Genomic DNA, 18121 nt, shown 5'->3' with positions numbered 1-18121 from the left:
CTGAGTTCTAACTGAGCTCTGTAATATGCATATTTCCTAAAAACTTATCAGGCTAAGAAAATTACTTCAGGCCCTCAGAATAATGTGCCCAGGGAAATGTGCTGTCATTCTTTAAATCTCTCAATGTTACATTTATTTTTGTAGGGAAACTTTGTCTAGATTTCAAACATAAACTTTCATATATTCAACATGGGTTATAACTGTGACCTTAATGAAAATGATCAAGTAATGACATTTACTTTGGAACAAAATACAAATGAGTGCCTCGTACCTCCCCTGGAAGTCAGGATTCTGCTTTATTTCCCATCTAGGGACCTGTCAAGAGTTGAAAATGGTCTTAAGTTATCTAGAGCCTACTCTTCCTGTTGGTGAGCTTCCATGCCTTTTGCCCAAAACCTCCACAGAAAGCATCTAGAACAATTCACATTGATGAGCTTACGGGCAATCATCCGAGAGCCCAATGACTCTCATGTCCCTGCAAGCTCTGAGTGTTCCTGCCTTTCTACCTTCCGCTCCTGCTCCTGGAACTGCATTCCTAAGTCCCGGCCTGTCTCCAAACCTTGCTCAGGCATCCCTTGACTCACCTAATAGTTACTAAGTACTAGTGTCCCAGTCAATAAGCAGACAGATAGAACATGTCTTTCCTTATGATAGAGCATGGTCCAGGGGACAAGATGGTTTGTAGAGACTCTCTAGAGACATTCCATGACAGGACGCCTGGGTGGCTCAGCAGTTGAGTGTCTGCCTTCAGCTCAGGGCATGATCCTAGGGTCCAAGGATCCCTGTGGGGAACCTGCTTCTCCCTCTGCCTATATCTCTGCCTCTGTGTGTCTTTCATGAATAAATACATAAAATCTTTAAAAAAAATAAAGAAGGACGCCTGGGTGGCTCAGCTGTTGGGCGTCTGCCTTTGGCTCAGGGTGTGATCCTGGAGTCCCGGGGTCAAGTCCCACATTAGGCTCCCCACAGGGAGCCTGCTTCTCCCTCTGCTTGTGTCTCTGCCCCTCTTTGTGTGTCTCTCAGGAATAAATAAAAAATATTAAAAAAAAAAAAAAAGAAAAAAGACTTTCCATAACAGAAAGATGCACATTGGGTTAGAATATTCTGAGATGAGGAGCAGTCCTAGAGTAGTCCAGGAAGGCTTCTAGGAGGTGGTGACATCTAAATCTGGTCTTGAAGAGCAGGTAAGAACTTTTCAGAAACAGGGCGGTCAGACAAGTTCCACTTTCTCCACCTCCAAGTCTGTTTCATCTGTACTCGGGGGAAACTCCTCTAGACTGGCACTGAAAGACAGTTTAGCCTAGGCAGCAATAATGACCCGAGTTCCAGTCCTAGCTCCAGCAATGTCAAATGTGACACTAACACATTTGTTTACTTTCTGAATTTCTCCCCTTAGATCTGTGAAACGCGGATGTAAAAGACCCTGTAAGGTTGTTGTAGAGACTGAACCAGATCACATCTAAGGCATGTGAAGGTTTCAACTCCATGAAACCATTCTGACACTAAGGAGAGGCCTGTTACCTCCTCGCCGTGTGGGACCTGGGCCAAGATCCCAAGTCTTGACTGCTGTGCCTTTTGCATCTCCTGGCCTCTCTCCCTGTTCCCTGTGACTTTGGCTGCCGCCTGCATTGGCCAAGCTCCTGCTCCAGGGCCTGGGGCTCTGCACTCCCCATCTGCACAGCTCCATCTCTCACTTCACTCAGTTACCTGCCCGCACGTTACCTGCTCAGAGATACTTTTCTTGACCACAACTTTATTTTATTACTTATTAAAGAAATCTCTACCTGCAATGTAGGGCTCCAACTTATGAACCCAAAATCAAGAGTCACACACTCCACTGACTGAGCCAGCCAGGCACCCCTTGACCACAATTTTAAATAGTCTCCTCCTTACTGCTCTTGATTTACCTGCTTGGTTTTAATCCAGTGTCTCTGGTTTGTTTCCTATACAGAATGTCAACTCTGGGCCTTGTTTTCACTTTCACACCCCAGCACCCAGATCAGTGCCTGCACATAGTATTTGCTGCCAAGTGGAAAATGCAAAACTGGAATAATATTCATCTCACAAGGCTCACTAAGGGGTTCAATGAGATGGAGCATTAACAGGAAAGCATGCACTCATGGCTGGCAAGCCACTGGACTGCAGCCTCACCCCAGGAGCTGGGAGAAAGAGAATGGGCTCACTGTGGGGGCAGCAGATAGAGTCTGCAGGGCTCAGGGCAGCTGGATCTGTCCCTCGGTGTGCCAGTATCACACCCACATGGTGTGTACAGGGTTTCCACGCTGCCTGGCGAAGACACGTTCTCAGGGTTTAGCAACAGTACTGGTTTTCTAGGTATCAATGTAACAGCTTCTAGATTAAGCGTGAGGCAGGCTCCTGGCTGGCCAGATGTTATGTTACAGTCTTTGAGAAAGATTTTTTTGTTTGTTTGTTTGTTTTTGATGAGAAAGATTTAAATAAACCACACCTGTTAGCCCAATTCACTGAAGTAAGTAGTAGGTGAGATGACTAAGGGTCAACATTGTTGGTGTTGCTAAATATCCCCCAAACATGGAATGCTTTCCTTTACCTGTAAATCACCAAAGTGACAGCCATGCAAGAAACAGAGTCATTGTAAGAATGAAAGACTTCAACACATGATGATGACAACAATGTCCCAGCCGAAGGAATAGCTCAAGCAAGCTGAGGGACAGTAAGAAAGAAGATGGGTGGAAGGGGAGAGGTCCCTGCTTCTTTCTGAGGCTGAGTGCCTCTGTGTGTGTGTGTGTGTGTATGTGGGGGTGGGGGGGTAGGCTTCTCAGGGCTGAGCTATGGAACCTAAACTTTGTAACTGAAAGTCTCTGATCAGAGAGCTGCCTATTGAAATGATATACATAGGATGGCAATCCAATTAATTAACATGGAGAAGGGACTGAGGGTCAGCTATATGATCACTATAGGATCCTATAGGATCGCTGGCTATAGGATCCCTAGGGAGAACAGTGACAGCAGGATGGTAAAGGATGGGTGGTAGGGAGACATAAAACCCAGATGATCAAGGATGATCAGCTGCTAAAAATTCAGGTTCAAAGCCTAAAGCAGTGAGGACACCAATTTGAAGAGAGTTACGGAAATAGGAGAAGGAGCAAGATGGGACGGGTCTCTGAGGACCTAATTTTATTTCATGTGAGCTGCAGAGTCCCGACGCACCTAACAGAGCACCTCTGCACTCTGCTCAGTGTGGGACCTGGGCGCAGAGAGGCACTCCCCAGGGCTCACTTGTGAAGCCACCTGTGGGTCGCAGGATGGTGCCACGGAGCTCTGCAAGTCGCACAGAGCTGGCCCCAGTCTCACCTGTCCTACACAGCACACAGCAGGCTGTCCTGGGGCGCCCCAGGCCTGCTCAGAGAGAGGATCCTTCACCACAGGGTGGCTTTTGTCTCTCCAACAAAAAGATTAGAAACCCCTTGAGGGCCTGGTTTACATCTGCCCAATCTCTCAGGCCCCAAAACCTGGCCTGAACAAGGGATGGGCCCAACAAGGCAAATGCCAAGCACTAGGTAGTGCCTCGGTGCCACCATCCGGTTAGGAGAGCCCATGGGTGGAGGGAGCATACCCTCACGATGGACTCCTATTGCAGAACACGTCAGTAACCCCGCAGCCCACCAGGCATCTAATGCCAGCCAAGCGTACAAGCTCGAGTACCAAAACGTCCTGCACCTGGTCAGGAAGCGGTCCCTGATTCCTTGCACTGCAGTGCTCTGACGTCTGTCACACCACTCATCGCTAGAGCATCTTTGCCGTATAAAGTATAAAGGTGTGAACGGACACTTCTTGAGAGATGCTTGCGGGGTTTGTGCACAATAAAAAATAAGCAGTCACATTTGTCTGCTGAACACTAAGAGAGAATATAGTCATCAACTAGGCAAAAGCACAAAACTAAATTTCAGGAAAAATTAACTCAAGGGAAATCAAACTATAGCAATTAGGTTTCTTCTGAGTCAGATTATCAGACACTGGAGCTATTAGGAAGCTACTGCTGTAGAAAGGTAGCACAGAGCCCAGAATAGACTGATGCACATGTATGCATGTGTGTATATGAATGTGCACATGCATGCATATGTGTGTGGTATGCGTTCACACACATGCATATCTGTGTGTACATGTAAAAGACACCAACCTTGGGGCCACAGAAGATGCTTCCTGTTCCCATTTTCCTCTATTTCCCACATTTTAAATGGGGGGAAAAAGGCACATAGTTTTTGAAAACATACCAAGGAAAGCACACTGTACTCATGACACCAGAGAAAAAAAATAGTTACCATACTGCTTGTGCCAGTATCTTAACTGTATCTCTTAAAAAAGTAATATTTGAACACCACTTGATATTGTGAAAGACAAAAACCATTTAAAAACATTTTGCATTTCCTGAACTCAAAACAATACATACACAAAGTATATACTGTTAATGTTCTAAATTACAAAGATAAATTATAATGGCAAGTTCAAAAGTAAAAATGTTCACTCTAAATATGATCAACATGACATTACAACTGAAAAATAACTTGGAATTCCATACAGTCTTGTAAGTAATCTGGTATTACACATGTCTCATCTACAAATCTGTGAGCCATATTTAAACCTATCTAATGATGTTAAAACTATGGAGCTTTGGGTAGTCAGACTGCTTGGCTTCCTAAGCTGTTCTAGAGAGAGCAATCACAAGTAAGAGCCCGCTCCTTCTACAGCACTGTGAACATTTCTGCCTGGCAGCCCACTGTCCGGGCCTTTCCAGGTGGAGCCTCTCACCTGACACGGAGACCGCGTGTGTCCGCACGCCTTGCTTCTCGCTGTTGGCCAGCCTGAAACAGAGATGAGCAAAGCTGTGAGCGCTGTGCTTACAGACAGGAAGTGCCTATAGTTAGGACCATGCCATTTCCCACACACTTTAGAGGATGATTTTTAAAAGATTAAACTTTACAACCTGAGGCACTTAAAATAATCAGACTGCTTTCCTGTATTAACAGTGGGAATGAAGACTGGCAAGTGAAGGACCTCTGAGCTGCTCTGAGAGCCACTCGTGACAGGAGCTTTGGCCCTAAAGTACCACCCACCACTCGGTGGGTATGTGGGTCAGACTGAATTTTACATTTCAATGCTATACAGCAAGGGATTGCTCTAAACATATAAGGCAGAGGGTAAAGAACCACCTGGAACTGAAACTTCCACTCTGAAACAAAATTTGAAAAACTGGAGTATAACTGATCCTTCTTAAATTTAGAGCATTTGAAAAAGCAGGCAGGACATTAATACCTATTTTTATTATTTACAGACTGAAAAAAAAAAGTAAGCCTAATGATCTGATTACTTGTTTCACTAAATAGCTCAACAAGGGTCGCCTGGGTGGCTCAGTGGTTGAGCATCTGCCTTCGGCTCAGGTAGTGATCCCAGGGTCCTGGGACTGAGTCCTACATGGGGCTCCCCAGAGGGAGCCTGCTTCTCCCTCTGCCTACATCTCTGCCTCTCTCTGTGCGTCGCTCATGAATAAATACATAAAATCTGAAAAAAACAAAAACAAAAAACAAACAAACAACCCACTGGCTCAACAACAGGTGTGTTTTACGTATTTACCTACATAGAATTTTCGCCAAAAGTCTCAGTGACATTTAAAAAATACCATGATGGTTCAGTTTTAAATTTTTGGAAAGCACAAAACAGAGAGAAAGGAAAGGAACCCCAGACTCTTTAGAGTCCAAAGGGACTTTGATGTTTTTATAGAAGAAAACTTCTCCCAGATACGTAAGCATGTGCTCTAGAAGTACTGAACAGAAGATGGGTCTAGTACACAGAACTGACACCAGGAAATACGAGAACTGAAGAGTAGATTCCTCTTGAGAACAGGGAAGATTCAGTATGCAGCTGTGCACCCTCTATGATCAGTGATCACAGCATAAAGCCATGGGACCGAGTTCCTCTTAGTGAGTTCTCTACTTTATCTGAGATCTCTGAAGTTGAACCAGAGCTGCAGTGTGACAAATCTGTTTTGCCGTTTTCTCCTCAGCTACGTGACTCCCGACAACTCTCTGCAGCACATGCAGTGGGAAGACGGCATGCAGGCTCCCGACAGCAGGTCGGGCTGTTTGCGTCCACGTCGTGCTGCCCACATGGTGGGCTCTTCCTCTCCCACGCCGTGTCTCCGGGTGCTGCTGCAGATCACCACTGCGTGGATCTCACCACTCTCCAATCAACAGCAGCCACAGTGTCTGCTGCTCTGATTTGTGGCAATGCCACTCTTTTAAAGTTTGTTTTTTTATTCACTGTTTCTAGCATGTTACCGTTTCTACCCTACTACCTTCCTCATCTACTTTTATATCTGTGTTTATGATTCTGCATATTTCAATCTTCAAAGTCATCGCTTATGGACTTTCTACAGTTGCAGATATTCTAGGCATTAGCTCCAGGCCTAATGTGGGACATTAATAAATATCTACTAAATATTATTGAGTTTGTGAAACACACTGCCTGAAAGCTGAAAGAAAGTTGCTTTCACCCATCCCTCCACTCACCTGCACAGCTACTGTGCACCTCCCACATGCCAGATAGACGCCAGGGTCAGGTCTATAATGCCACATGAACCTGGCCATCCACAAGGCCATGGGGGTGTGGATCAACAAAGAGGCGGTTTTTAAAGTGTGGTAAGTACTCTGGCAAGGAAAAAGTATTATGGGAAAGCACACGGAGCTGCTCTCCAGGACTAGGAGAGCATGGAAGGTTTCTAGAGAAAGTGATGCAGGATGAGCCTAGAAAGATGACCAGGGGCTAAGCGAGGTCAAGGAGGCTGGGGGAAGGGTGGGGCCTGTGAAGGAACAGCATTTACAATGGCCTAGAGGCGAAAAAAGGACAGTTTACTCCAGTAACTAAAAGAAGTTCAGAAGTTCAACAAAGCTGAAGATGAATGCGAGTCATGATTAAGAAAGCCTGGAGCGGTTTGCAGGGGCCAGTGGCTGGGGTCAGGCCGGCTGGCCCACTGATGCTGGCATTTACATGCAGAGCAGCAGAAATGCCTGCAGGTGCCAGGAGACTCTGTTCCAACCTGGAAGCACTCAGCACTCAGATGTGATGCTTAGTTACCGACATGTCTACATCTCTGAATTTTAACTTTCATTAGATCCCCAGGCCTCAGCACATTGCCTGACAACAGAGCAGTTATTAAGTTTTTCTGGCATCACTGTTCAATTCTTTTTAATCATACAGATCAACACATATACTATGAAATTTGTGGCATAAACATAAATAACTTATGTTTACTTTTCTCACTTATAAAATGGCCAGAATGGCACCACTTCTCAGGTTCTTATAAAGGTGAGTGCTGACTATAAACTACCAATAGGTCTCCCTGGTGCTATCACTAGGACAGTCTTCCAGCTGCCCACCTTAAACTTTTGGTTAAAACTAAATACGTAACATGATTTACAATTGATTTGACTTCTTTTTGGAAATACTTATTTTCTACTTCCTTAGTCGTGTACACAGAAATTTGATTATTCAGGCAAATGGAAAAGAAAGCATGATGATTTCCTTACAGTTTCTAACACTGTAACAAAATGCACAAAGTAACAAAATGCACAAAGTAGCACTTACTTTGGTATCGATGGCAAAGCCCGTTCACCTTCTGGAGAAAAAGAGAGAGAGAGAGATGAGGTCCCTATTTCTTTTGAAAAGGTTATGTGTAGAAATCAGAGAACGAGGGTAAGTCTGAGTCCAGATTTCAGCAATAACCCTTTAGTAAGGAGGTCATCACACTGTGTATCTTAGGCTTTCACGGTTCAGTTTCAGTATTTACAACCCACATGAACTGACGGGGGGTGTGCGTTGTTTTAAAGGTACTGCCCAATCACAACAAAGCCCCAAGGTGACAAACTAGTTAGTGAAAGACATCTCTCCCAGGAAACTCTGAAAGATGAAGGATCTCTTATGGTCAAAGTCAACATTCCTTTACACCAAAGGACCGGATATTTTGTACTTTGATAAAAACGCTCACTCGTGACATCAAAGCTTGTCCAGGAAACACCAATACAAGAAAACCAAGTCCTTGGGATGTGTGGAAGCAGAGGGATCGATGCAGCAGAGCAGCCGAGGGTTCACCTCCCACTCGGACGGCGATGGGCTTGTCGCTCGGGGCACTGGCTCCTGTTGGTCTCATCACAGCAAAGTGTAGGACTTGGTTTGGTGGGTGGGTGGGGGAGACACGCTGTCCCCACCTCCTTCTGAGAAGTAGCTTCGAAGGAAGCTCAGAGCCCCCAGGTCAATGTCTTTCATCTGTCTAAATCTAACAGGCCCCTAACTAATCCTCTCTTCTAATCCATCCCTGAGCTAAAAGTCACTACGAGGATAATCTCCCCCCAGTACAAACTCATCAAGTCATTCCCTTGCTTAAAATTGTAGTGTCGCTCATCGGCTTTTTTTTTTTTTAAGATTTTAAAGTAATCTCTATACCCAATGTGGGGCTCGAATTCACAACCCTGAGATCAAGAGTCAATGACTTTTGAGATGAAATTTAAGCACATCTGCTTAACCCACAGAGCACTGTTTCATTCCTGCAGGCACACAACCCCACCCCATCTCCCACTTCGGGGTGTTTGCCCACCCACCACCCATCTCTCTGCTGCCTTCCCAGGCAGCCCACTGGTGTCACCCACTGCAGTCACAATTGTTGTCTAGAATCCTGCTCCTTGCACTTGCCCTAGAACTCAGCCCCAAGAGCTCCCTGTCCCCAGAAGTTACTTGTGTCCTGTCTCCCCAGTCTCATTCTCTACTGTTCCCTGGTCCTATGTGGCTGCACATCATATTTTCCTGAACACATCATGCTGCCTTCACACATTTCAACCCTTGAAAGATGCTCTTCCTTCTAGTAGAAGCACCATTCCTCAATATCTCAAAGCTCAATTTGGTGCGGGATGGGCTAGATGGGGGATGGGGACCAAGGCGGGGCGGGGGGGAGACTTGTGATGAGTACTGGGTATTGAAGTGATAACTCACTGAATTCTACTCCAGAAACCAACACTGCATTGTATATTTACTACCTAAAACTTAAAAATAAATAAATAAATGACATATTCTTTAAAAACCAAAGCTCCATCCAAGCACAATTTGAACTCTAAGGAGCCCTTTCTGTGGCAGCCCAGGTGGCTCTGGTTGGCCCTGCTGTGCTTCTGCCTCATTACAGGGCACTTCCATGTATCAGACTCGTGGAGGTTAGACTTAACCTGCACACAGGTGTCTCTAACACTCAGCAGGGTCCCCTGCGCTCAGAAAGTTCACAGACCACCACTTGGTAAATGAAGAACTGAATCAGCCTTGGACCCCACACGAGTGACTCTGAACAACTGTTTATTGACCTATAAACAGAAATCAGACTGCCTGATTTGCAGGGACGGTGGTGAGGCGTGAGTAACACAGAATATATACAACTACTGGATAATGCCCAACGCACTACAGCAATTCCATTGAAATTTCCTCTCTTTTTGACATCCAAATTTCAAGCAAAATAAGCCAAGCTATACCCAAATGTGGAGTTACTAGAAAATCCTATCATTAGTTGACCACCCATGAATGCTAGGTCCACATCTTGCCCACACCCACCACTGTCAGTTAATAACGGCCTTTAAGTGACACACTAGTGTGGCCACTAGCTGTCTGCACTCTTTGTTGCAATGTCTGCTTCCTTGGAGAGAAAGAGATCAGTTAATAAACACTAAATAAGTTAATAAACACTAAATAAAGAGCCTTCCCAGCAGCTGGGCAGGAGCCGAAAGAAGGCTGTAAAAGAACTAACAACTGAAGGATCTTAGGAGAGTACATTTTCAGGAAGCAAGAGAGTTACAGATCACTGAGTAAAATGGCAACACACAGTCAGCAGCAGAGTTATAAAAACTCAGTACTCACCAACTAAAAGGCCCAATTCTAGGTATTAATTCTTAACATTCCTTTAAAGGTATAAGCCGAATGCCTACCATACAACTTCTTGTACCATTCCCACAGTAGGTATCTTATTTCTGGAATAAATCCCTTTGTATTAACCTATTAATCTGACTTTTAACTTCAGGATAAAAGTTTTAATCTGTTTTTCAAATTAAACAATGCAGATACCTTGCAACAAATCTTAAGTCCTAAAAGCACATAACGTGGAAAGGAAGTGGAAAAGCCGAAGGCTCCCCTCTGCTTCAGACACATCTCCACCTCCCCAGGAGTACTCCCTTTCCATGGTGGTCTCTTAGCTGCCCACATTTCCACACTCCTTTTACATGTGCGAACACACACACACAGGTTTAGCTACATATATATGTATGTACACACATGTAGGCTTTCAGCACAAAAGAGCGCCCCGTCATGGTTTTTCACAGCCGTGGAGTACTCCCTCAGGGGTGCATGCTCCCTCACTAGTGATTACTTCCCACCGTGTGGACGCCTAGGCTGGTCCTGGTTTGAAGCTCTTACAAATAGTGCAGAGTGAACATCCTGTGTCTGTCTGGTTCCGCAGGAGGATTTCTAGGAGGGGGGACAACAGGCAGGGCGCCACCGCTCTGCTGGCCTCCGACAACTTACACAGACACCAACAAAGTGTGAGAGCCTATCTTCCAAGCCCTTCCAAGAAAGGAAGGAAAGATCACTCACTTCACCAAACTCAACCACAAAATGCTACCTATGATTGCTGGCGGCCAATGCTTGCGGGACATTTGCACGTCTGCTCTTCTGTGGGGAGCCTATTTTCATACTGGCTTGTCTTAAAGAGCTAGAAGAACATGTGAGAAAAAAGAATTTTAATTCTTTGTTGTCTGTATCCCTCCTGTACCCCAGCTTTAAAAAATGTTTCTTTTACTGAGAGAAGTGCTTTCTCATTTACATAACCAAATCTGTCATTTCTGTTCTTTGTACGCTGTGGGTCATGATGTCTTAGAAGCATGTACCCGCTCCCTCATAGGCACAGGCTTATCATCATACTGCATACAGGAAATCTCCTGAGGAATGAGAAATTATGACCCTATACTAATCTGCATAATTCTTTCCTCTGAGAAAAATTTTGCTAAAATTGAAAATCTGCCACTGAGCTTGTGGGTAAGGCATAGGTGAGCTGAGGCCCCACAGAAGGCTCCAAGGCCACTCAGCAACTCTGGTGGAACTCAGTTCAAGACATCTTGCTTGTGGCTATTTATTATTTAAATTCAATTTGCCAACATATAGTATAACACCCAGTGCTCATCCCATCAAGTGCTCTCCTCAGTGCCCGTCACCCAGCTACCCCGTCCCCCACTCACCTCCCTTGCTTATGGCTCTTACTATGTTTTCCATCTCAGGAAACACCACCTTTAAAAGCACTTTATAAATGCAAGGTTACTGTTATAGATCACAGATCTAATCAGGTGTGTGTGAGCATACTCACAGCTCACGTGGAGAACCTACAGATCACTTAGAACTGGTGCCTCTGGTACGCATAAGAACACGTACATGCTGCTTACTGTTAAACAGTTTGTAATCTAGAGAAGACATATGGGTACATGTGTAACTGTTATTAAAAGCACAGTGCCAGGAAAATGGTGCACTGGATTATAGAAACGTGTTTTACATTTATTAGAAATTTCAAAAAAATCGAAATTGAACATGCCCATGTACTCTTGTGCACATATATTTCTGACTATAATCCATTAAAAATATTTGATTTAAAATTTTTTTTTTTAAATTTTTATTTACTTATGATAGTCACAGAGAGACAGAGAGAGAGGCAGAGACATAGGCAGAGGGAGAAACAGGCTCCATGCACCGGGAGCCTGATGTGGGATTCGATCCCGGGTCTCCAGGATCGCGCCCTGGGCCAAAGGCAAGCGCCAAACCATTGCGCCACCCAGGGATCCCCAAAAATATTTGATTTAAAGTAATATTTCCATTAGGCAATTTATCCTATCCTAACTTTATCCTATCCTATCCTAACTTATCTATTACAAAATAGCTGTGTAATAAAAGAATATGCTGCAACTGAGAATAAGTAAATTATCCACTCTGGGATCTCATTCTGTAAAGACAACAAAAAATTGCTGAGAGCCAGCGCCCTACTAGGATTTTATGAGAAGCATTTTCACTTGTGCTCTTGTCATATGCATGAGAACGTAATGCATCTCAGTTCACAAGATGTGATATCAAAATGTTTATCCCTAAGGAGAAAAAAAAAGCCAATTAAAAGCCAACACAGGAAGGTGTTTAAGTTTTGAAAGTGAAACGGCTGGCTTATTTAATGCTTAATGTCTGAATGTTATTTTTTTGTGTGTACAGACAAACTGATAAACATTTGGTAAATTAGGATAAAATTTTTTAAATAATTTACTAAAAAGGAGATGGGCAATATGTAACATTGAACACTTTGACAAAACACTGTCTTGAGGGAAAGAAACTTCTCCAAAGCATTTAAATCATATTTGCAAGGTGAACATGAAAAATCAAGAGTTTACGTCTGTACCAGTTTTACTGAGAGTGGCCTTTAGAGCTTTTGAAAAGCAACTTCACTACTGTATTTCACACAAAGAAAGCTACTATAAGTACAAATATACACTATATTTTAGAATAAAAATGAACAGGTCACTGGTGTGATCATGGTGTTAAAAAGAGGAGTCCTAGATTAGGCATATCCTAGAATCCACACTTACTGGCCTCTGGCTGTGGCTTCAGCTACTGTTTTCAGAGCACATCATGACCCTAACTTTTAAACAAAGGTTCCAATGTTCTCTCTGCTTCACAGTGCACCCCCCTCCCGACTGCTCCCTCCAACCACTCTGTCAACACAAGACACTCGGCTGCTGGGCAGGCAGGGCTTTCTGCTGCATGTCTACCAGGAGTCCGGTACTTCATCATCTGCTCTCCTATCTCCTCTTCAGACCGCTTGCCTGGCCACATAGCACTCAGCCCCTCAGGACCACTTCTCTGTTATCGTCCTGGTCACGGAGGGGAGCGCTGCAAGGGATCCTATGTCTACCAGCCACAGAGCTGGCTGCTTTGTGGGCACCACTATGAACCCACTCACTGTGTCTTCTACAGACAAGGACAAAGTCAAACTTCACGTAGTATGTCAGGATCACAGGGCAGCTAGCAGCAGCAATGGGAACAATGCTAACATTTGTGGCCACTGTATATGCCAGACACAGTTCTAAGCCTTCTATGTATATGAAGTCATTTATCCTCCCTAAACCATAAAAGATAGGTGCCACTGAGCGTTATAGCTAGAGAACCGAGGCACAGAAAGGTCAAGCAATTTACAGGTGGCAGCACCGGGCACTTGTGATTTCAATACACAAACGGATACAATTTCTAAAGCCCAGATTTTTCCTGCTACCACTATGCTGTTATCTTGCTGGGAACATTCTGTTTGATTATTTCAGAAATCTAAATCTTCTGAAACCACCCTTCTTATGGACTTGCAAGAACCCACAACACTTCCGAAGTGATATAGGCTTGTTTCTAGGACAATTATTCACTCTAATCACTGATTTTACATCATGACTTAGAATTTTGTTCTTTACACTAAGATTTTGAGATCTATCAGAAAAAACAGGAAAGATACTTTATTTAACAAGAAATACAAAGGACACCTAAAGGAAAAAAAACCCCACTCCAGAACATAATCTGAAAATTTTATTTACAAACACTGACAGTTGCCTAGAAAGTACCCCAGTGTGTTGCTCAAACCCAGCACCTGAACACCAACACTGTTTCCCTGAAGCTCTTCTATTCAAACCTGGCTCAGAGGCTGTACATCACCCCACTTCCCCAGAAAACCAACCACAGACATAGTGGCCTGAATTACTTGGTCGGTCTTCAGAGTCACCTAAAAGAAGGAACAGAGGCTGTTGGAGTGAGCTTGCCTAACAGCTCCCAGTGGGACTGCTCAAGCAGAAGCAGGACCTCACCTTTCTGGGGTCTGATGATAAAAGACTGCGTGGCCCCGTTCACCAGCCGGCAGTACCCATCTATCAAGTCAGCCATATTCTCGGCGATGGTTAGGGACGGCGCTGTCACTGTCAGAGGCTAAAAGGGGAAAAGACCAAGAGAGAGGCGTTATTGTTCTCTGCAATCATCAAAGGGGCAGCTGCGCTATGACATCAGATCTCTAGATACCCTTGGAAACAGAGAAGAGTGACAGCGACACAGATTTGTCATAAGGTTGGTGTGAAAAAGGAAGTCTGATATTTAAGGACGTTATTCCTAGAATATGTGACAGAAGGCGACCCAGACAAAAACAGAAAAATCACTTAAACTGAGATTCACTTTCTAGAACTAAAGGAGGTGAAAAAAATATTTCCCTCCAGAATGTCTGGCCCCTCTGGCACATCTAATTAAGGGAAGAATTTAGAGAATCGGTATATTTCAAGTATGGCTTATTTTAGAAACTAAACATGGAGTAAATTTTTATCAATTATCCATCATAATTTTTCTAACATTAAAGAAAATTACTAAAATGTCATTATTTTTAACATGCACAGGATATTCGGCCTATGAGGTCAGAAATCACTCTTTTCACTATCAAACCTGCAATTTTGATAAACTTACTAAAGATTTATCATCAAAGATTATCTGGGAGATGATCAGAGCTGTATCTTCCTTCCAGACACAGGGCTGTCCTGAGTATTCCTCACCTCCTCCTCCACAAACAACACACCTTCCCTGCAGTCAGCTACCTGTTATGGTGTGTGTGTGTGTGTGTGTGTGTGTGTGTGTGTGTGTGAAGGAGTCTGAAAATGGTGGGGCTGAACAAGAATATTACAGAGATACTGTCAGGAAATTTTAATTGGCAATAAAGTCTCCAAATTTTAGGGTTTCATTTATTCACCTCCAAGAATCAAATGCAGTTCCTAAAGCCTCAGAAATGCCACCACTTCCAAGGCAGAAAGAACAAGTGAGGAGTGTGGCAGATAAATCCATCTGAGAAAAGGCTGCTGCCACCAAAGAGCCCTGTATGCATCTCGGAACAGATGACAGAGGTCTGAAAACATGCTGTGTGCCACAACCATGACCGCTCGTGCCAAGTTGTTTGGATTCCTCAACACGTGAGTATTCTTTGCCTGTCTTTCAGAGGGCCACCTGATGCAATATTTGCCAAATGACACCCTGTCTGGACCGTGCCATGCTACGTAAGGATTAAAAACATGGGCTCTGGGACGCACCCCATCTCTGCCACTTGTACTTGGCTTCCTCAGCTGTACAACGGGAACAAAGTATCTCAAAGAACTGCTTTCCCTGGGTTCTGAGAACCGTGTAGCTCTTGGCGCCTATGCTAAGCATCAGGAGAGCAGAAGCCCCGCTGCGATGGCCCTGTTGCCAGCACGGTGACCCGGCCCAGAGACTGCCATGTATAGCAGTCTAGGACATGATGCCACTTACTGAAGGTACCTGTGTATTTACCTAATCCTAAGAAGCTGATGTTCTTGGTAGTTCACAAGAATCTTCAATCATCTTGACAATAATGTTCCTGAATGACTTTTCCACCTGTCACCTGCTCCACTCTTGGGGGCACACACTCATTACTACTTCAAACAGAACACCCACCACGTAATAAGAGAAAGCTGGGATTCTGACAACCCATGAAAAGCACATTCTTACCTCGGGGGCGCCGGCGATCTTCAACTGCAGCATTCCTTTCCTGTCCTTGTCTTCGCTGTTCGAATACTGAATGGTCTGCACCTGATTGAAGTCAGCCAGGTGTGTGGGCTGCGGAGGGAAAAGGCAACCACTTTGGACCCCAGATGAAGACTCCTGCTAGGTACTCTGTGACATTCCCGCAGTGCCCACCCCAATGCACTCTCCAAGGACTTCCCCCCAGTGACTGCGTCTGGGGAGAGGCTGCTCATCCATGCAGCCCCTGGTGGGGTTTCCTTCTCCTCTGGAGTGGTCCTGGAACCACCAGGAACTGTTTACTCACTTCGAGGTCAGGGACATGCCTGCTCTGTGCTCCTGATGGCCAACCAGGAGCACGCCACCTGTCAGAGCTGGACCAGTGAATCACTGGCACCAGAGAAGGAAAGAAGTAGAAGAAAGTCCCTGACTTGACTCACTCACTGGCCTTGGGGAGAACTGCATGGAAACCTGCTCCCCCTCCCACAGAGAGGGGGACCTGGGAGCATTCCCAGTGCTCCCTAAATTAGAGGCAAGTCTGAGTGCACTGGCACCAGGGAGTTGGCAGGTGTCCAAAGGCCCCTTCCCAGGAAGATGAGCCAAAAGGGACTTCATTTTTCCAAGTAGAATAAACTCTTTTCTTCTTATGAAGACAAAAAAAAAAAAAAAAAAAAAAAAAGCCCATTTGTCCCTTATCCTTCTAGCATTTCATGACAACGATCACTTTGCTGTGATGATTCCTCCACATTTATTCACAACAGTTACCCTGATTACAGCGTGGGGAGGACTGGCCTCTCCCACCAAATGCTCCATTCAGCCCAGAATCTGCCACCGGGACTAAGCTGGAATCGTTGTTCAGAAAGTGACTCATAGGGACACCTGGGGGGCTCAGCGGTTGAGCATCTGCCTTCAGCTCGGGTCATGATCCCAGGGTCCTGGGATCAAGTCCTGCGTCAGGCTCCCTGCTCAGCGGAGTCTGCTTCTGCCTCTGCCCTCTGCCCCCGCCCTAGTTTGTGCACGCGTGGATGCTCTCGCTAATAAATAAAGAAAATCTTAAAAAAAAAAAAAAAAAAAAGAAAGTGACTCATAGCCAGCTTCCCTTCCCATGAAAACCCCTTGACAGCTTTGCCCTCAGGCACAGGGGTCCTCCGTGAGGCACTGAGATGGGAAACAGGGACGCCCTCTGCGTTCCTGTTCTGAGACCTCCAAGCAGCACACAGTGGCCCCATGCCCACTCTCCCCTCTCCACCTCTGTGTCATCTGCCCCCATGGGGTTCCCTCCTACCTCTCTGGCTGTCTTCCGCAGTTCCGGTGGCTTCTCCCTCTACTCCATCTCTAAGTGATCAAGGGCCACAGGTCTCTGTGCTGGGCCCCATCCTTGCCCTGAGCTCTGGTGGCCCAGCAAATACCACCCAGCCCCTGAACTGGGACACGTATCCAACCACCCACATAACACCCCCACACGGACGTCGGGGACAGCCTGTGAACAGCACAGTCACAGGATCCGCCCTCAACACCTGCTCCTCCCAGGCCTCCCCAGTGCAGCAACAAGCATTGCTGTTCAACCCTGTTCCTGAGCCAAAACACGGAGGCATTATCACCGGCCCCTGTTTCCCTCGCCCACACCCAGCCCAGCTCCACACCCGGAGTCTGTGTGTTTTCCTTCCACCTTCCCAGCTGCCACTCTAGTGCAATTGCCATTTGGTATCCTGCTTAGAGCATCAACCCTGCAGCTGTTTCCCTTGATCTGTGCCTCCCTTAATCTCTGCCCCTCCCCCTACCTGGAAGCCAGGGAGGTACCTGAAAGTGTAAGTCAGGTCTGACAGTCCCCTGTTAAACAGGTATGATGCCTGCAAAAGGAAGCAAACACCCACATGGTCCTCCCTCTGCCTGCCTCCTGGGCCTAATTTCTCATCATGAGCTCATCCTGATTGGAAGCACTCTAGTCTTACAGGGGCAGAATCATGCTCCAGAGGGTTGTTTTGGGGTGGCCGAAGAATGAGGAATTTAAATGGGGACAGGGCTGTGAGATGTCACATAAAGCACAGGAAATTGCCTCACAATGAAAACTGTCCTGGGTACTGAACAGCGTTCAACTGTCCTGGTGTTCATATTGGTGAAAAATCCTATTCTAGAACTCAAGTCTGTTTTTTTTAAAAAAGATTTTATTTATTTATTCATGAGAGACACAGAGAGAGAGGCAGAGACACAGGCAGAGGGAGAAGCAGGCTCCCTGCAGGGACCCCAATGCTGGACTCGATCCTAGGACCCCGGGGTCACAACCTGAGCCGAAGGCAGACGCTCAACCACTGAGCTACCCAGGTGTCCTGAACCCAAGTCTATTTTAAAAAAGTATGCTCTGCACTCAATTTTCCAGGAATGCAACTTATGGGTAATTTTGAGAATACTGACTTTGCTATTGTTGGATGCTGAGTTGCTCACCATTTTCAGAAACGACACTACAGGGGGCAATACTTGTTTGGTGTTT

At 45.4% G+C, this 18121-nt stretch overlaps 1 protein-coding gene across 39 annotated transcripts in view; it reads right to left on the bottom strand.

Moving 5' to 3' along the window:
• PTK2 (protein tyrosine kinase 2) overlaps positions 1–18121 on the bottom strand; it is a 262273-nt gene that overhangs the window by 89347 nt on the left and 154805 nt on the right. For 35 of the 39 annotated variants that reach the window (XR_011996488.1, XR_011996489.1, XM_072733844.1 and 32 more), the window contains 4 exons: positions 15622–15729; positions 13932–14049; positions 7621–7651; positions 4789–4841 (listed from right to left, as the gene is read on the bottom strand). Coding sequence is in view for 37 of the 39 variants with exons in the window: in XM_072733844.1 (XP_072589945.1) it covers positions 4789–4841; positions 7621–7651; positions 13932–14049; positions 15622–15729 (310 nt within the window). In the remaining 2 variants the exon portion in view is untranslated. Of the gene's footprint in view, positions 1–4788; positions 4842–7620; positions 7652–13931; positions 14050–15621; positions 15730–16918; positions 17082–18121 lie in introns of those variants that run through there. The other 4 variants (XM_072733856.1, XM_072733858.1, XM_072733859.1 and 1 more) reach the window with 1 other exon arrangement.

This window comes from Vulpes vulpes, chromosome 13 (assembly GCF_048418805.1).
Source record: "Vulpes vulpes isolate BD-2025 chromosome 13, VulVul3, whole genome shotgun sequence".
Lineage (NCBI taxonomy): Eukaryota > Metazoa > Chordata > Mammalia > Carnivora > Canidae > Vulpes > Vulpes vulpes.
This window is presented reverse-complemented; position numbering and strand designations above follow the sequence as displayed.